Source organism: Clarias gariepinus, chromosome 17 (assembly GCF_024256425.1).
Source record: "Clarias gariepinus isolate MV-2021 ecotype Netherlands chromosome 17, CGAR_prim_01v2, whole genome shotgun sequence".
In the NCBI taxonomy this organism is placed as follows: domain Eukaryota; kingdom Metazoa; phylum Chordata; class Actinopteri; order Siluriformes; family Clariidae; genus Clarias; species Clarias gariepinus.
This window is the reverse complement of record NC_071116.1, coordinates 29,322,442-29,343,499: the sequence shown is the minus strand read 5'-3', so window position 1 is coordinate 29,343,499 and position 21,058 is coordinate 29,322,442. Positions and strand designations below refer to the sequence as shown.

At 39.9% G+C, this 21,058-nt stretch overlaps 1 protein-coding gene across 4 annotated transcripts; it reads right to left on the bottom strand.

Annotated features, from left to right (window-relative positions):
* Positions 1 to 233: 233 nt before the first annotated feature.
* On the bottom strand, positions 234 to 19,524 carry lhx6a (LIM homeobox 6a). Of its 4 annotated transcripts, none has more exons than XM_053516015.1 (8): positions 19,276 to 19,524; positions 15,597 to 15,785; positions 12,844 to 12,965; positions 3,042 to 3,262; positions 2,793 to 2,893; positions 2,590 to 2,685; positions 2,249 to 2,423; positions 234 to 2,151 (listed from the first exon to the last, which is right to left on the bottom strand). In XM_053516015.1, the coding sequence occupies exons 1-8, from the start codon at positions 19,351 to 19,353 to the stop codon at positions 2,072 to 2,074; spliced, it is 1,062 nt and encodes a 353-aa protein (XP_053371990.1). In that variant the 5' UTR covers positions 19,354 to 19,524; the 3' UTR covers positions 234 to 2,071. The 4 variants fall into 4 exon arrangements, with proteins under 4 accessions (XP_053371990.1, XP_053371991.1, XP_053371993.1 ...); XM_053516016.1 differs by having other exon boundaries at positions 3,042 to 3,259; XM_053516018.1 differs by lacking the exon at positions 19,276 to 19,524 and adding an exon at positions 18,371 to 18,526 and having other exon boundaries at positions 15,597 to 15,788.
* Between the last annotated feature and the right edge of the window lie 1,534 nt (positions 19,525 to 21,058).

The following is a 21,058-nucleotide window of genomic DNA, read 5'->3' as shown; positions in this document are numbered from 1 at the left end:
TGATGGTGCTGGAATCAGTGAGTGAGTCATTACTGCACACGCTGACCCGTGAAGGGCCTGGCAGCTCCACCATCGGCCTGTGATTGCTTCCTGCTTTACTCCGTGCACACACACACACACACACACACACACACACACACACACACATAACTAAATAATACAGTATGGAAAGTTACACTACATTTTCTCCCGTTAGCATCCGACAGTACGTTCTTACATAAACATGTCGATAAACACATATTTTCAGCCATTTTTTTCCCTCCACTCAGCGAGCGAGGCTGTTTTTAATTTAGCTCGGGGTAAATCAGTGTCTGAGAGCTCGATGAGCTCCGGATCGTCCGTCTTTCTTTCCCTTTGAACATTCGTCTTTCTTTGTGCACTCCACATCGAGACAGATTGCACTCAAGGAACACTCGAAGGCTGTGCTTCATGTCATTTATTCATTTTATTTATTTCAATTTTACAAAACAGACAACAGGACAAAAAGGGGAAAAGTGCTTTACAGGCTAATATCGGTTTTAATAAATACAAGAACGTCGAGGCCTCTCCTCTTCATCCTCATCCTCATCCTCCCCCCACGACCGCGCTCAGAACACACAAGCGTACTCCGCAACACAAATATACAGTTTAGTGACAGCTACAGCTTTTTTTTTTTTTGCCTTTCTCTCTTTCTTTCTTTATTCGCCCAAATCGGTCCCATGCTACGTCAGAATCCGGGGCCGAGCCACGCTCTCGCTTTTCCTCCGCAGGAACCTGAGGCTCGAGCCAACATGACACAAAATCAGCGAAAAAACAGAGAAACATACACACACACACACACACACACACACACACATATTCTGCTTCCATTTCACGACAGGACACGACTTAAATAAAATACATGGGGACTAAAGTTTCTTTACATGTACTCGGTTTTCTGTTCATCTCTTCCTACTCTCTGGGTACAACATCCACAAAACAAAAAACAATCCATTTTAGATTTCCTGACATCCTGTTTTTTTTGTCATTGTTGTTGTTTTTTTTGCAGATTCTTACTGTTTAAACCACATCAGTGTATCAGTAGAAGACCCAACCAATGCACGCTGAAAACATTTATTTATTTTTCTGAGATCTTGTGTGTTGGGAGTTTTTATTCCACTGACTCCATTATGATTTACAGTAACAACCAGATTGCTATTCTATACCAATTTTATACCATATTTAAAAAATAATTCAACTTTATTTTTTTTCTATCTTGTGCCACTGCAGTTTACTTCAGTCTCAAAAATTTGAAGATACGTCTGATTGACTCTAAAAAGCGTCTTCAAGTATTGATGTCTGGTTTTCTCCGTATCGTATCGCTCATCCTCAGTCAGATCTTGGTGATGTCACTCGTGTATGTTGTGAAGCTGCTCCGCCCGGCCGGCGTCTCCGGACAGTGATCAGTCTTGGGGTTCTGCACGTCTGATGGAACGGAGACTCGGATGTTAGCAGGCGATGAAAATGGCTTTTCGCCGATAAATCCATCCGAATCGGACAGAGAGAGAGAGAGAGAGAGAGAGCACATGCAGTCTGTGCTATAGATCCATGTAAACACTTGGGAACAAACTCACAGATCCAGCGCGAAACTCAACAAATAATCACTGATCAGGTTTGTTATTGATTGTTTTTTTTGTTTTGTTTTTTACAAGAGCGAAAGATGAATCTTTCCGCTACGTTGCACGTCTCACTCCACAGGCCCGACGTCTTTACTTAGTTTTTATTCCTGCAGTAAGAACCTCAAATGTTCTTTAGTCCGACTCGAACCGCTCTTCAGTGTGCACATCAGAGGTCCGAATCCTGCTCTGGATAACGCGGTGGTTCCGGGCCGCCTCTAACGGCTCACTGGCGTGTGAGACTCGCCTGCAGGTGAGGAAAATCCTGTCCACTGAAAGGCAGGAGGAAACGCCCCCCTCTCCTCATGAGATCGGAGGTCAAGAGCACGCGGGGACGGTGACCCTGTCCTTCAGCCAGAGGCGACCTCTGAAGAGCGGACGGAAGTCAGGAGCGGGAGGTCAGGGTCGAGGGGTCAGGGGTCGATGTGGCGGGGTCGTTAGCGGCTGAGGGGCAGCTGCGGCAGAGACATGGCCTGGTGGGGGAGACTCTGTGTGGTCAGCACTGAGAAGGGATGACCTAAAATAAAAAAATAAAAAAAAAGACACAAATTTTACACTTGTGCTCATCTTGTGATGACGTTAGCTTTTACGAGATACAGGATTCCACCACTCACTGTCGATGTAGCCGCGCAGAGCCACCATGCGCGCTCTCTCCGGGCTGCCGAAGGGCGAGTAATGCAGCTCGTCAGGCAACGACGGTGGCATGCGGGCCTGCGGGTGAGCCTGAGGAGGGCCGCCGTGCTGCGGCGTGTGCTTTTTGTGTCTCGCCCGACAGTTCTGGAACCAAACCTGCAAACAAAACGGGACAGGATTCAGGCCTCTCTTACAGTACCTCCTCCTCCCCCACCACATGCGACAGGGTGATGAAGTGAAGTTGATCATTTTCCGATACCAGCACAATGTCAATGTTTTATATTTGCTAAAGAATAAGAAGACTTGTTAGAACTCAGCTCACCTGGATGACTCGTCTGCTCAGACCCGTCATGTCCGCGAGTTTCTGCAGCGTCTGAGCGTCAGGGTTGTTATCCTGCGCAAACTGAGCCTGCATCACCTGTACATGAAGCATCGCAAAACAGTCACACAACCGAAGCACTCTGAACTCTGCGAGCACTAATCACTCTAAAAGATTCTCATGTCATCAGTGACAGGGCTTCGAACCTGCAGCTGCTCGGCGGTGAAGGATGTGCGAGCGCGTTTCGCCGGTTTGGGCTGGCTGTCCTGCTCCGACGGCACGGCTCCTTCCAGCGTGAGGCCACTTCCTGCACAGGGAGAGAGAGAGAGAGGAGCCAACAGCGAGCGGTCAGTACACAGTAAATCTCAAAATGACTCTTAAGTACAGGGAGCTACACAGAAAGCATAGAGTATTTTCTGTCATTTCCGAATCCCAGACACGACCCACACACTCACCGCTCTCAGCAGCACGCTTCAGGTTCTCCACCATGGTGTCGTAGTGGATCCTGCACAGCACCTTCTCCTCGACCAGGCCGAACTCCTCTCCAGTGGAAAGCTGGCGTTTGCAGGAGAAACAGGCGAAGCAGGCCAGGTGGTAAGCGTTACCGCGAGCTCGCCTCACCCAGTCGCTGGCGTAGATCTGCCGCCCACAGCGGGCACACTTAGTACCAAACCTACTGTGAGAGAGACAAGGCCTGGCGCATCAATACTCTGCACAGCTGCTAGTTATTTAAGCACTTAGCAGATAACTCGACAGTACCCTTCCCTCTTTATGTACTGTATATTCATCTGGCAGCGTGAGAACGAACGCTAGACTTACCTGAACCCGAAGGTTTTTCTCAAACGTAAGCGTAAAAGTTATATCTGTTTTGTACCTCATTTTATTCCAACTCGGTTATATTCCAGTTCTGTCACACCCATCAGCTCTTTATTACACACATCTGCTTAAAAGTGGGGAAGATGAAGCTTAACACATGCTTCCCCTGAGACACATGAAGCCAGACACCACGCTTTTCAAACTGGGTGTTGTAACTCACTCCGAGGAAAAGGCTATCCGCCCTCTTCCGCATGCCAGAACTCAGGAGACGATAGCCTTCGATTGGCCAGAGTCACTGTGACTGACCGAGTGGATTGTGTATCGGCAGGATTAACAGTTCTATTCTCTACAGGACAGCAGGACGAACATTTGTTATCGTGCCACTTATATTCTAGAATGTTAAAATTTTATTACCTTCAAAAGTCAAAACAAGAAACAATTATTAAGCAAAGTATTCAACTTCCTTATACCGCTTGTGTTGACGTTAAACTGACTCAGAATGCCACGTGACCTTTGCGGATTGACACTAGGGCAAGTTTGACGTGTTTTAAGTAAAAAACATTTCCAGTGCATTTTGGGGTAATATTATGGAGTTATGGAGTAGTAATCAAATAATAACAACAAAGAGATTAACCCATGCAGAGTAAAGTACAGAAACCCCTATTGACTTTTTGTTTTTTCATGGACCACCAGAAACATTAACTTTTTTTCAGGTTTCTGTTTACATTTTTACAGCCCTAAAATAAGCCCTGCCCCCAACTGCTGTTTTCGATTGAGAAAACGTTTTTAATGGGTTTCATTGTGATTGCAATTCATCCAACTGTAAAAACCACAAATAAAATATGTCCTTTAATTGAAACATTTTACTCAAAGGGTAATAAAACTGAAGAGATATTGTGATAAACGGAAATCAGATCCAGCGTTTTCCATGAAAAATGTTTAAAGTTCTCAGACGGTAGGCAAAAGCTCCAGCGTGATCTCAGCACTCGTTTATTTCTAAACACCTAATTCATCCCTGAATGTGCTGCAGTGTGTTTCAGATCTGAATGGCTGGGTTTCGAAGCGGTGTCGGTGTAACTTTACCTTTATATATGTGGGTACGACTGAAGTGCGCAGTGCAGACAGAGGTCATAGACCACCTGAGATTTATTCTGTTGTGTCTTTATACCAGTTTTTTTAAGAGTATTGACGTGAAAATTTGCCTTCAATTTCCATAAAATATATTTAAAAAATGACCCAACACCTTCACCAATATGCTTTTTAAGAAACAGGAATATCTTACTTAAATTATGGTGTTTAGTGTTGAAGTAAGTTTATGACCTGATGAGATGATATGATCGTGAAGAAACCTCAGAAAGACTTTTTTCTTGACTTTTTTACAGCCCTGAAATAAACCACGCCCCCTCTGAAATAAAGATGCTGGTCTTTTTTCTTTTTTTTACTTTTTTTTATGTAAAAGGCAACTACAATGCATGAATAGATTTTACAAAAAGACCTAGGATTGGTAACTATCTACACATTATTATTATTATTATTATTATTATTTTATTTTAACTTTAAACTCTTATGCTTTAATCTCATACCAGTGTGACCTTACACAATGCTCAGTAGGAACATTAGATTTTATTTGACTTATCTTTCATTAAATCGTAAAGGATTTTCTGTCGATAAGAAACACTTCAAACCAGGCAGATTTAAGATTTATATATAAGAATTTAGCCGGGATGTGGTTATGTGATATATGTGATGTAAATTCCCCTCCGAAAAAAAACACACTTCCGTTTCTCAGATAAATGAGGACTCTATGGACATTATTACATACCGATGCAGCACCAAAATAGACAGAAGCACTGAAGTGGTATTGAGATATTATTTTATTTTGACGGAACCGGACTGAACACATAGCGCAGTGACCATATGAGGGTTCTCAGGTTCTGCTACGGAGAAGGTCAGCGCGGCTTGGCGCAGCGGCTGAGACTAATGCTGTGCAGATGGCGGTGGCTTGCGTGGGAGCCCCATAGCCTGGACCCTCTCACACACACACACACACACACACACACACATGGACCCATCCACCACCACCACCACCACCACACCTCTGGCACACGGAGCGCTTGTGTAAACAACGTGTCGTACACCACCTCCTCCGACCACAGAGAAATGTGGGATATCAAGATGACTGATCTGGCTGCGGTTCCCCTTTCCATTCGTCCCAAGAATGATGACACCAGGCTTGCACGCCGGATCGCGGGGCCGAGGGGCCCAGGTTTGGGGGACGAGCGGGAGGTCGGATAGGTTTTTTGGCCACTGAAAATGACATCATTCCAGTTCAGAAAGGCTCATAGATAGCTAAACAAAACTCGGCTGGAATGGTCCTGATCCGTACCCATGTCCCCTAAAAAAACTTTGTAAAACGGTTACCCAGTGTGATTAATGCCCTGCTTTTTTGTCGAACACTGATTTTAGCACCGATTTTTTCATCCTGGAAACGTGTTCCAGAAAATTCCTGCCGTTATGTTTCTATTTACGTCCCAGAAATCTGATACATTTAAATGGAACCTGCGAATTTGTGCTTTAGACTTGGGAAGGAGAACACACACACAATACGTCTTCTGTTAAAGTGGTTGAAGTCATTAGAACGCTGTTGCTAGGCAACTGGAAAACACGGTCACAGAGTATAAGCTAGTTAATGATTGATTTGTATGCTAGCATGCAGACATGGAGTCTTTTCTAAGGACAATGTGAAGTGGAAACAAACCCCCTGGCAATATCCATGTTTCTTCTATATTTGTAGGGATGATCAAGTGAAGCCTCGGGACTGCTGTAATCGCGCTATTGTTTCATTTAGCATCCACTGCTAACTAAGTAGCCATGTTGAGAAATCTCAGAAACGTGTCATAAAAAAGCTTGACTTACTGAAGGCTCAGTAAAATAAAACAACAAATAATAATAAATATAACGCAAATCTATGTAAGTACAAATTCTAGAAGCCCAGGAACAAATGCATTCTCAGACTCTTGAACCCTGTGGAATGGAAAGTCTAGTTTACCACTGCGCAAGCATCTCAAGAATCACATACTTTACAGAATAGAAATTCTAAAATCAATCCCACAATGAAGTTAAAGAATAGGAATCTGGATAAAAAGGTATCCTACAGCTTAAGGCACTCTACTGTTCTTAGTAAGAAATACTAACAGTCTATTCACTATGAAATAGAAGCTTTAGAATTACCTGAACATCAATTCTAAAAAAAAAAAAAAAATTTTAACCTATGCACAGATGAACTCTAAAATCTCCCAGACCACATCGTTCTAGAACACCGTACACAAAGAGATTATAATGCTCCGGGCACAAGGGAAACGCACGTCTATAATCTATAATTCTAAAATACAGAATCCAGAATAAAATGAGTGTTTCAATAATCTGAATTAAAATTCTGAATATTTCTGAAACACAGAGCCACTATAAGAGGTTTGTTTCGTTACAACAAAAAAAGAAAAATGTCTGAAACCAGGATTCAAGGCCAATTAGTAGCATTTTTGTTTGAACCAAACTCGCAAACAACACGACATCTCCATTTCAGGGGATTGTTTAGGGAAAATGTGGATCCCTGATGAAGTCTTGACCACCACTATCAACACTGCCACCACTACAAACAGCACCACTATCAACACACAACCACTACGTACCAGTATCAACACCACAACCAACAGTACAACCTCTACCAACACCGCCACTATCAACATGATCACTGCTGCCATCAACACTGCTAAATCTAGTAACACCAACACCGATATCAACAGTGCAACAACTACCAACCCCACTACCACAACCAACACTGCCACAATCAACAGTATAACCACTACCAACACCACAGCCCCTCATAACGCCACCGTCACTGTCAACACAACAAGCACGTTCAACATCACCACCAACACCAACAATACAACACCAGCATACTACTACTACCATTGTCATCACCATCACTATCAGCACTACCACCAGTACTATCACCACCACCATCTACACCAGCAGGGTCACCCCCACTACCCCACCCCACACCCCCGCTACCCCAGGGGCAGCTTCATCCTCCTCACCACATCACACTCCTGCAGGAACAGAATTCATCAGTGCAGTGAATATGAACCATGAGAGCAGCGTTTTGTGCAGCAGGTATAATTGTGCTTCCTGCGGTTTTGTTCTGGATTTGCGTTTGTCATTCAGAGCGATAACTCACCACAGGAGTCTTTTAAAGGTTCAGAGCATTTCTGACAGCGTCTGAACTCTAATCTCGTTCACATACAGGGGTAAAATAACAGAAAACCCGAAACCTGACGAGGTACAAGACTGGAGAATTTCTCCTGACGTGCCGGTCTCTAATTTCCAGAAACAGAACGGTTTACTTTAGGAGGGAGTTTTGACAACGTCCTCAAAAGACAGCGGTGCACCAGAGATGTGGAGCCACCTGAAGTTTACTTAACACATTTAACTCATTTTCCATATATGAGGAAAAAATCTCCACATTTACCGGGGTGTTTTTCATCACTTTGTTAACTTAAAAAAAAAGAAAAGAAAAGAAATTCTCTAAAATATAACATTTTATCTGATAATATCCGTTTAGTGCTTCCTGCAAAGATAGTTATCAGTGAAAAAATGTCAAGGTGTAGGTTGGACTAAACTCGAAATGAAGGCATAACGAAACCCGAGCGGCTCCGAGACTCGTGCAGAAGTGACGTGAGGATCTGAGCTGAGTCTCTGCGTTATGAGTCTCAGCACCTCTCAGATTCCACCATCCCTGCTCCCCGTCTGATTAGCAGCCGTCTCTACCTCCCTGTGTGGCCCTCTACTCATGCTCCTCAGCCTGTTTAGTTGTTATTTTTTCCTCCTTAGGTACAGCCTCTGCTGTGTCCTGCCTCCCCTGCTGCGGAGAGCAAACCCACTCTGATTTCCTGCAATTACACCCGATTAGAGCAGCTGTCAGTCCGGCGCAGATGAGAGACCGACACGTCCACGTTCATGTCTCCTGCCAGAAACTGACATTCAGCTCAGACGCATAAAAACACATAGTTGCGCTCCAGAGAAAATCAGATTATAGGTTCTGTCTCTCCAAACCTGCAATGTGGAACGCTGTCTGCGGTGTCTGCAATCTGTAACGTGGCTGCTGATTTACCTCCAGGGATCGATAAGCAGTGTGTGACAAATCAATAAGGTTATTATGGACAATAATCTGCCTACTGCATCCTGCCTTAATTTAGAGTCGCTTCAATATTAACATCAGATGAGTTTGGCTTGTCTGTCTGTCTGTCCGTCTGTCTGTTTGTCTGTCTGTCTCTTGGGTTCTGTGTGGGAATGCCACGGCATGGAAAAGAATTCTGCAGCATTGCAGAGCACACACATCATTCCCAATCCACACAGTCAGTCACAATGATGGACGTGTGATGGCGAGCATGTGTAAACCTGATGATGAGATAATTCTCACACTGCAGAACCGCACTGTCTCTGTAAGTCTCTGTAAGTTCCCTAACCAATAAATCGAGAGGTTTTGTCTATTCTAGCTGTGATTTAACACTTTAGCACAAGTACCAAGGAATGATAGAACCCAAGATATGAAGAAACAGAAAGTCTAGAACCCCTTGCAACAAGGAAGAATAACATTAGAACCCCATGCACTGAAAAAATAGAAATTTTCAAACCCTACACACAAGGGAAAAGAAATTCTAAAACTCTATACACAAGGGAAGAAAAACTGTAAAACCACACATACAAGGAAATAAAACCTCTAGAACCACCTCAAATAAAGGTATAGAAATACCAATTTCATATACAGAAGAACAGGATATCTAGAACCTCATCACTAAGGAATAAAAAAAACTCATGCAAACTCTAGAACTCCGAGAACGATGGAAAGGAAGCTCTAAAATCCCCACACACAGGAATAGAAACTCTCGAACAATACAAGCAAAAAAGAGACCCTAGAACCTATACTCTAGTTTATACAAGATAAGATAAACTCTAGAACCCAACATGCAAGTAGATATAAACTCTAGAACCCCATACATATAGATGTATAGAAACTCTAGAACCCCATTTACTGTAGAGGGATACAATTCACTTTTATTTGTATAGCAGAACAAAATCTCTAGGACCACCGCATAGGAATAGAAACTCTAAAACTCCACAGAAAAGAATGTAACATATTAGAAAGTCTAGACCAAGACATTAAGAAATAGATACTCTAGAGCCATGTGCACAAAGTAATTAAAACTCTAGAACCTCGAGCACAAAGGAATAGACGACTACGGCTTTATATGAATTCAGTCCTCAGTTTAACAAAATTATTCTTTAAGCAATATACAAAATGCAGGTTATAAATATAAACAGCAGCACGGCTTGAAAAGAGTTAACCAACAATAACGGAGATTTGAGCTCAAAATGCTGAGAGTAAGAAGTCTAATTACAACTTTGTCGTGGATCAAAACAGCTAAAGGATTTAAAGATGTGACAATTTTTACTGTTAATCTAGCAAACTGTCCATCTTGTCAAACTTTTACTTACTTACTTTTACTTAAACAAGCAAATATGGACAGAGGATGAACCTCTTTAAAGGTCACTATACCTCAGTGTCCAGGTGACAGATATAGGTGATCTAAAAGGTAGACAGGTTTAGATTGGACTCCCTTTTTATTTGAAACTGAATTTACATCGGATTGAATAAAAGCATGATGGATATGTGTGTTTGAACCTGTTGGCATGTCTGGTAAAATCATGCAGTGTTTTATATGACAGTGTTTTGGAAGAAGGCCACTGTATCTCCTGATCACAGAACACACTGGAGAGCAAAGCGAGAGAAACAGAGAGTATCAGGGCTGCTGTACAAAAAGAATGCAGGAAAAGCTCAGAGTTCGATCCTTACCCATGACTGCTTGACAACTTGAAACTATTACAGCAGGCTTTCTTCCTGTCTGCACAGATATCTAACGCAGTCAATCACTGCATGGCCTTCGGGAATGTTCCCATGATGCCCTGATATACAAGGGCCTCCACAGAAATAATGGTATTAATAATTTTAAAAAAAAGCACATACATAAAGCTGACGTGTCTGTGGGAACCAGAGTTTTTTCCTTTTTTAAAATTAATTTCACTAATGAGAAGAAAAAAAAAACATGTCCCAGAGGTTGCTTTAATTGTATTTTAGATTTTTTGTGTGTGCAAAAAACATGCCTTCAGGACACGTAAAAAATGAATTGTGGTGTGTGAAATGTTTTATATCACAATACAAATGGTGGTGAGATTTATCACGGTTCAAATGAGAAAAATATTTCAATCTTGGGTGATTTGTCACTTTTTGTCCCTGCGTGCTGATTTGAATCTGATCCGCCTGATTGCATGCAGAATGGAGAAAAAACACTCACCCACAGACACACACACACACACACACCAACAATGTCTAAGAAAACTAACGCAGTAAACCCAGCACTTCTGCCTTCCTCCAAAAACACTGCAGCACAGATGTGTGTGTGTGTGTGTGTGTGTGTGTGCGCGCGCGCGCCCAGCCCCAACACGGCTCGTGAAGAGCCAGCAGCATTCACAGCCTATCATGTGAAGCATCACTTCAGATTATTGGCCCTAACACAGAAAACAAATGTTCTCCTAAAAACACAGTATCAGCTTTAAAAGGACCAGTCACTTCACACGGCCTGCGAACGAGCGGGGAAGGCAGGCCAACATCCTGCACACACTGCAATCACCGCATCTCACACACACCCCTCACATCCCCTCACATCCTGAGGACAATTGCGCAGCGGCGCGTGTCTTTTCACACCGCCGCGCCCCGCAGCCTGCGCGAGCGCAGTCCCGCAATCCCGCCACGCCACCGGCTCGGGGTTCCACCGCGGGGCTGGATGTCATAAAGCCGTCTCAGTGGGATGCCCTGTCGTGATTAGTTCATGATGGATCGTGTCAATGCCTGGATTCATCCTCAGAGCTGTTCTCGTCCGTGCAATAAAATATTATTAGAGGGAAATTGGCTTGTAATAATATCGTGACCGAAACGTTGCCGTTTCATCACATCTGTAATAACACCTGGGAAATGTTTCCATATCCACAATGCTTCATATATATATGTTTTAACCTATAAGTTTCAACCTTTTAACCTGTGGCCATGTAGTACACTCGGTGTAAAACACTCGGGGTATAATCATGCAGTGTTTTATGACAGTGTTTTGGAAAAATGCCACTGGATCTCCAAATCATTTCATTTTATTTTTATTCGTCGGTATTTTCGATGACAGGTGTGATATGAGTCAAAACAGCACTTACTATAGTTCAAGATATATATGATAACTGCTTTATATGTAATAAACAATCAAAATCAAAACACAACTCTCAGAAGGTGCACTGATTTTTTCAAAGCTTCCTACTTCATAATCAATCAGATCACTTTAGAAAAAGATACTACTTCCTTGTCAGTACACCATTTGGACCACACCTTCCTTTCCTCCTTTCTACCTTTGATGCCCGTCTTTTAAATAAACATGAATCATTAGGAACTTGATTTCAGGTACTTAATTGCACATTTAATATATTATTCGAGTACTTAAAATGTACATCTGAACAGGTACAATATGGGAAGCACCCCAGAGACAAGAACAAGGACTGTTTAGTACCCTTAGATAGATAGATAGATAGATAGATAGATAGATAGATAGATAGATAGATAGATAGATAGATAGATAGATAGATAGATAGATACTTTTTTCTTTCAAATAGAAATGTCTTAGCTCCTTTTGAAAGCATGTCATCCTGTGTGCATTTAAGTTGAGGCACAGAGATATTCCACTTTTGCATAAAGAAGCCATGTTGCATCAGGATAAACAAACAGAAAGCGGGAAAAGATTTATACTTATTTTTTTAACTAAGAATTCCTGTTTTTCCATAAACATTCTTGTTATTTTAATTAATAAACCTCCAAACAGCACAAATAAATTGCCTTGCAAGCTGATGCAAGATCATTTATTAGAGTGTTTCTCAAAGTGCCAAAGTGCAGCATGCGGTTTGTTTTTGTTTCACAACACACAGTTACTTATCAAAATTATTACATTTATTTTTGAGTTCATATAATTAAGTAGTTGATTTATTTGCTCATTTGAGGTGAATTGTCCTGTAAATTGTCACATGCACCTGATGAACGAGCGGAATGTCCCTGAATTAAAACCTCTAAAGGTCCAAATATTATTCCACATTTGCATTTACATATTGAGCCTCATATTTGTCGTATGTGTTTTTTTTCTTTTCTTTTAAAAGACCACAAAGGTTGCGTAATGACGCGTTAGAGTTTGCTTTATAAAATTTCCTTTAATAGTCTTAGTTTTTCTTTAATTTTGCAGACTGAAAATAAAAGCAGCCTGGTTTCAGAATGAAGTGGAATAAAACTTACCCTACCTGAAATAATCCATTTTGCAGAAGATCTCCTTGTTTTTGATGTAGCAGCTGCTGTGTTGGCGCAGTGAAGTCCTGCACACCGAGCACTCCAGGCAGCGCACGTGCCACATCAGATTATTCACCTGCCAATAATAATAATAATAATAATAATAATAAAAATAAAAATAATAATACACTTATATTTTTAGCTTGGTAGGTTGTAAGACGGGTTGTGACAATTTTGTATCAATTATTTTTGAGCCGCAGTTTTAAACATGTGCACAACAATCCGGTTTATTGCATACTAAGTTTGTACCCTTGCTCAAATTACAAATATTTAATATATTTTGAGGTTAAATTTGCTTTTTGTTTTTTGCACGTAAACAATTAAATAATAAATACAGCCTGTGCAAAAGTCCTGTCCTGATTACGTACAATTATATCATAAACAAAGTGCTAGATATAAGCATGAACGTTTTGCATACCAATTAATATTTTATATTTTAGATATTATTTATAATAAATTATATATTTTTAAGGAAGGTAATGTGTAATAAACGTTAAAACCAAGGACAAGATATTTCTGATATTTACTGCACACTACACAGGTATTGTCTCAGTAATGTCTAAGTGTCTTTTTGTCACTGTAACACCTCTACCGTCATGTTTATGTTTATATGAATATTTTTAAACACATGTCATATTGCTGAAACGCGTTGGTTCCTCGTGAAAGATTAACACTCTTATCTTATCTTAGAAAAGAAAAATTGCCGGGACAAAAACCTCAGACACCGCACTCCGGTCTCCTGGGTAGATTTTGACCAGGAAAAAAATTGAAATAATTTAGACATTAATACAGTCCGAAAAGCCTGAATAAATAGCAGAAATTAGCAATTGTCAATTCAAGTTCTTGATCCAACCAAATGTTTGTCAAATTAATTCTTAAAGGCTGTCTGAAAATCAATGCAAAACAATAATAATAATAAAAAAACGTACGAAAACATTTTTTGCTAAAACGTCTTAAATCTCTGGAGATTTTTCTGAGCCCCGTATCACATTCAACACAAGCCCGATGTCTTATTATAATAAACGTTAAGAAGCTTAAATTTAAGTAAACATTAAATGACTAATAACTAATATAGGCTACGTATTGAATAACGTTATAATCCTAGTTACATTTCATAAAAATCTAACAAACATCCTTAACAAGTTATTTATGGTTTTTATAGTATTTATGGTTTTACAGTTTGCCCAGAGGAAAATAATGATACTGTATATGTCATACAGTAGTTTTCGAGCAATTAAAGTGCTGAGTGTTGTTAGCTTACATATATCATTGTATAAGTTCGGTTTTATATATTGTTTTCATGTTTCAATAAAAAAAAAATTAAATCAAGACTTGATTTTTTGCGAATCTGAAAACATCGTAAACCGCTTCCGTTCTTCTGATTTTGTAGAGCTTATACTATAAATTTGTCAAAACGACTAATAATAATAATAATAATAATAATAATAAATAAATAAATAAATAAATAAATAAATAACGATGCTGCTTGATTTTAACACTAAAATCATGGTAATGAGAACAAATGATATTGAAAAACAGAAGCTGAAGCTGCCTCCACTGCATGGGCTGCACTCTCGCTTCATCTGATTAGTGGTGTGTGACCAGAGCACAGAACACACCACATGAATGCATGCTGAACCTTTAATTTTTACCCCTATAAAACAACAAAAAGACACGCTGTCTGACCTGCAGCAAGCGTTTAGCTTGTTAAATCTCTTTTCTGCATTTGTTTCGCATTAGTTAGATTGGTCTACCATAATCATAATTATAAATAATCGTTGTAATCCACGTGCACGCGCAACAATTTAAATCCATTTTCTGCTCTTAAAAATACGCATTAAACTTTTTTTTCGACCCAAGACAACCTGCCTCACGCGCATCTGCACACATCTCTGATGCACGACCATCACACACCACATGCACATCCAGTGTCAAGGCATTATAATGGCTTTTTAATGATATAATTTATTAGCTCCATAATTATAACCATTGCACCGTATAGACAGACACGCGCGCGCAGCTCTACTCCTAGTCAGTGTTTTTGCTCATGCATATTGCTAATGCATAGCCTAATTTTTCTATAAAAAATACATATAAGCATTGCATTAACAAATAAAGACACGCTGAGTGAGATGCATCTACACCTTCAGTTTCTTATATTTATTTCCCCTTATTTAAATTTTGTGTAATTATATTACTGCTGCATAAAAGCCATAACAAAAACAACAATAGCAGAACAAATGCGGCGTGCACGTACACTGTGATTAGGACTAGTTATTAAATTAGGCTACATTTACATTACATTACATCGCTTTTCAGTAAATTCAATTGTCTTGCATAATCATAATCAGAACAGTCACATGCGTCTTTGTGTTATTATTATTATTATTATTATTATTATTAATGTTGTTATTATTATTACTTTTATTGCTTCTGTCGCGTAAATATTATAACATTTTGCATTGTTCTTTAGACCCTGAATGCATGTTGCACAACAGTTGCACGGCCGATCACACCACACCGCGTGCACCATATGACACATGCTCAACTTTTTATTCTCTTATAATACGCACTTTGCCCACGTGCATCTGCTAACGTGAGATGTTGCCGAAGCGAGATCATAACACACGTGCCGTATAACGTGTAGTTGCCACAAAACGCTACAAGCCGCCACACGTCATGGGTGTACACGCTGTAACTGTCGTACCTTGAGCAGGTATCTGTCGAGGATCTCGAGACCGCAGCTCGCGCACACGTTTTTCCCGGTGGAGGGGACGGACGAGGCGGAGGCGCTGGACGTGGGCGAGCAGATGGACGGTGTAGACGGAGGACTGGGCGAGCAGCGCGGCTCCTCTTTCTCCATCACCGACCTTTGAGACTCGCCGTCGGAGTGGGACTGCACAGGGCCGGGGTCAGAGAGAGAGAGAGAGAGAGAGAGAGAGAGAAACACACACACACATTAATAATAAAATATCATTATTTAGTAATACAATAACTTATGAAGCAACACTTCTGGTACTTGCCTAAAAATGATTTACTGTAAAATCCCACATCAGGGAATAAAGTTTAAATAACTTTGATAAACGATTTTGTCTTTTTATTTACTGTATGTTTCAAAATAATTAATTAGCTCTGGCTGTTTTCATATTGCAACAAACAAATAAGCGACTTATTTTTAGCTATAACGAACGATAACAGTGCATAATCAGAGATTAATAAAGGTTTATATATATAGGGAGAGAAAAAGAGAGCGAGAGAAAGAGAGAGAGAGAGAGAGAGAGAGAGAGAGAGAGAGATAAAACACTAATATAAAAATAGAATTCTTTAGTGATACAGGAACATATGAAGCAACCCTCCTGGTACTTGCCTAGAAAACGATTCACTGTAAAAATCCACATTATGGAGTAAAGTTTAACCAAACAGCTTTATTTACTTATATATTTTATACTTTTTGTATGTTTGAATATAAATAACTAGCACAAACCTATTAGCAAATTCTGATCTATAACGCACAATAACACTGCATAGTCAGAGATTAATAAGTCTTCGGCTTATATATTTAATAATAAATAGAGACAGAGAGAAAGACAGACAGAGAGAGAGTGTGTGAGAGAGAGAGAGAGAGAGAGAGAGAATATACGCTTGATTACTGCTAAGACGTTATGCTGTCAATCCTACACAGCGCTATAACATGTAATAACCTGTAATAACACTCAGCCTGTCACACTGCCTACATTAGACTTTATTAAGGAGTTAGTCTGGTGTTTTTTCTACTGTAAAATACGGGTGGGTTTTACTGTTTATTGCACTGCGTGAATGTTAACAAAAACAAAAAAAGTGGCAATGAAAAGTGCATCAGTTTGTTCTTGGATTTTCTTTAGAGCTGTGTATTGAAGTGTCAAGTCTACAGAATTGAACACAGAAGCACAAAAAGGATCGAACTGCATTATTAGGTCGGAACACAAAACGCAACACTCAGCTCAAGGTCAGTGAGCAGGCAGAAGAGAAAATCTGACTTCAAACACACACTACACAAAACCTGTGCTGAGTACACACACGCGATTTACTGCGGTACAAGCACAAAAACATCCTATTAATTCGTCTACGTAATGTCACAACATTTATGAATATAACTAGTTTATTTCTAAACGATAATCAGGACAGTGTTTGATGCTTTTGCTCTCACGCTGCAGTTCGGAGCGGATTAGTGACGTTTAATGATGTCAGAAAAAGGAAAAAGCGCGCGCGTGCGAGAGTTAAAAAGTTACATCCGAAACAATTTAAAATCAAGTATTACACGTGTGTGTGTGTGTGTGTGAGAGAGAGAGAGACAGACAGAAAGAGAGAGAGAGAGAGAGAGAGATTATATAAAGCAAGCAGCACAGAAAATCCTAGTGGAGAAATTAAACAACTACAGAGAAATTATTATTATTATTATTATTATTATTATTATTAGTAATAATATTAAATTAAATATATTGCTACTTTAGCAGAAGATATTTATTTTCTTATGCCTTGTCTCAAAATGGTATTGTGTTGTTTTTGTCCATCCTGGTAAAATTAATGATTAAAAACAATAAAATAATACAAATAAATACATTCAACACACCATTAATGACCCGCGACAGGACAGGACGCTGTGTGTGTGTGAGCCTGAGTGTGTGTGACAGAAAGTAAAAGTACGGAACATGCACAAATAATCCATCTATAAATAAATAGAAAGAAATGTGTGCAGCAGCAGCACGCAGGGCAAAACCCGCACAAAATGGAGATGGAGTGCAGGAGTGTGTTTTTATTTTTAAAGACTAAGTGAGGTTTACTGCAAACTGTCAGTGTTATCCCCCCCAACAAAACGTGCACACACTCAGAGATTATAATTCCATCTTTTACTAAAGTCGCGTTTATGTCGGTTACTTTTGCATAACTTAGACAAGCAAATAACATGATACGATCATTTTAATGTCGCTGGTGTGTTACTATAAAAAGTATTGCATTTTGCTGGTTTTGTAACTTTAGTATATTTATTTCATCTGGTAAAAAGATTACAACTGATTTAAAATGTAAGTTTTTCACCTTATTAAAGTTACAACATATGCACAAAGTAAATCAATATATACAAAACGTCCAAAAACATCAGAGACAACCTACAGTACACTTACAACTTCATGTGACAAAACTGACTCAACACACAAATGTTCTCTAATAATCTACAACCGAGAAAATATTTGCTCGAGTAAATGTCTAATTTTCAAAGTTTGTAGCATTGGGACAAATTGACTTTAAATGGTTAAAGAGTTTTATTTTAAATCGCAGTGAGATTCGGAGAAACTGCTGAACATGAGATTAAATCTAATAATAGAGAGAGAACTCAGAAATGTCAGACTGAGAAGTTAAAGCGAATTTGCCTTTAGGATTTAACGGCGTTCGTTTTCTATCGGAAGAACGTGTGTATCCGTAAGAAGCCGCTTACCATGTCGAAGTGTCGAAGTGTCGGTGTGTCGGTGTCGGGTGTCCACGCGGCGTGACTCTCCCGGTATAACGCGTGTGCACGCGCGTGCGTGCAAGTGTGTGTGTGTGTGTGTACGGATCAGCTACAAAGACACAATTCAACGGCGAGGCGACGTCAACGTGCGGCATCACTCTCTACCTCTGTCTCTCTCCCTATATCTCTCTCCCTCTCTCTGTCTTACACACACACACACACACACACGACATGACATCAAAAACAATAAAAACACCGACGTAAATACAAGACTGAAAAAAATCTCTCTCTCTCTCTCTCTCTCTCTCTCACACACACACACACACACACACACACACACTAATGAAGCTACATTCAATCCGGATTGATTTTTCCCCTCCTTCAAACAACACTTAACCCATTACCTCTCCGGATAATCGCGCAGAGAAAAAAAGACAGAGAGGAAGAGAGAAAAAAAACAATAATAACAAACTACCTGTAATTACAACTGGCTGGAAATGTTGAGGCTCCGGGAGGAGGAGTGTTCATTTCAGCTGTCAGTCAGGAGGGAGACGAAAAAACACACGAGACACCAAAAGAATTGCAAATCTGTTGTTTTTTTTAATTGCGATAATTAAAAATTAATCTCTCTCCCTATCTTTCTCTCTCTCTTCATCATAATGACACATGCCCAGTGTTTTGTATGTGTGTGTGTGTGTGTGTGTGTTTACGGAGCTGATTCTCTTTCTCACTGCACTTTTCGACTTTCCGAGACTCAGGACTAATCCCTTCCGCGTGACGCCAAAAAACAAAAAAAACAACAAAAACAAAACAAATTTGTGCGTTTTGTACGTTTCCCTTCTTCCCCAACCTCCAGGACACGGCTGCCCCCCTCCTCCCTCCCCTGCATGCCGACTCTACCTACCTGTTTAGAGTGAACTCCTCCGGATAAAACTCGGTTTCCCTCTGACAGAGGGGCCAAAATCTCATTTTTCCAATACATGAAAGAAGGAAGGCGTGCGAGCCGGACGTGAGCGCGCAGTCGGTCGTGCCGCGGGTGTGAGGAGGCGCTGCGCCGGTGCTCTCTCTCCCATAAAGATCCCGGTTCGGAAAGTTTGGTGTAAAGTCGCTGAAGTCGGTCCGCTCAGCTCCGCTGCTGCACCGCGTTACTCAGGATTACTGCTGCTGCTCAAATTCTTCCTCCTTCACCCCAAACACCCCCCACCCCACCCCACTCCACCTCCTTTTTTCTCTTTTTTTTTTCCTGAGGATGGATGGAGTTGCTGACTGCAGGAAGTGGATGGGAATTGAGGGGCTGGCGGGGTTTAATCCTCTCCCGCTCACAGAACATTTACATTTTTACGCGCGAGGCTTCTGAAGCCGCACACTAACGCACTAAACATCCGAACGGTAAAACGGGTTGCCATGGTGACGCAGCGTCTCGGCGTGGTGTTTACCGCGGGTGTATCCTGTCTATTTAATCAGGTTTAGAGTGAAAACTAATACAGTATAATCTAGAGTTTATTATTCTATACCACATATATTATTATTATTATTATTATTATTATTATTATTATTATTATTATATACACATGATTTATTACATACTAATTGTTGTTGCATTCCGTTTTGATGTCTGTTTAGTTGTTTGTGTTATGTTTTCAGAATGCTGTCCTCGGCCGCAGCAGGATTTTGTTTTTGTTCTATTTATTTTAATTCCCTAAAATATTAAATAATTATTAGTACTTAAAAAAAATAAAATAAAATCAACATCAGCCCCGTTGACTCCCGGCGGTCGTTTGCTTATTTAATACGTTATGACAAAATTTAGTTTACAAACTATCAATGTTTATTAAATAAACAGAATAATAATAATAATAATAATAATAATAATAATAATAATAAACATTTTGTAGAATAAACTGCAGTAGTCTTTTCCACAACTGCATTAAATTATTTCCAGAAAAGGCAGCAATGTTTTAAATCTCTCTCTCTCTCTCTTTCTCGCTCTCTCTCTTACACACACACACACACACACACGCACACACTCTAAAGCAAATGATGTTTATTTTTTTCTACACTAAAACATAATTTAAAGTAAAATATGAAAAAGTAACCTGGAGTCACCTGGAAAATCTGACACTGTAAACTACTAAACCGAATTCGCACTTTTAAAGCTGAATTATTATTTTCTATATTTTATACTGATTTAAATATATAAAATTATATTCTGATCGACTATAAGTGTGTTTTCTAACCCCAGTGAAAAAGCTTAAAGCTCTAAAACACAGTCTATTACAAGAAACCTATTACATTTGTATTAAATATTATTTACTTACGCGCTTATTAACTGTATTATTTATTGACTGAAACAATAATATGTTGTCGCTAAAACAGCCCAAAATTATAATTTAATTTTCATGATAAAGGTTATAATGAAAATCTGCCCTGTATTTAAAGCTCAGTGGAAGAGGGAAAAACATGACATTTTTTATATGATTATATTAAATAAGTGGTAGTAATGAACAAAACAGGAAAAGTTTAAGCGGTGTGTGCGTGTGTGTGTGTGTGTGAGAGAGAGAGAGAGATGCTGTAGGCTTTATAAAATGAAGAGGAAAATTAATATTTAACCGAGTAACTTCAGCATCACAATTTTTTATTTCTCCCTTTGTCTCTCTAGTACAAACACCACACACACACACACACAC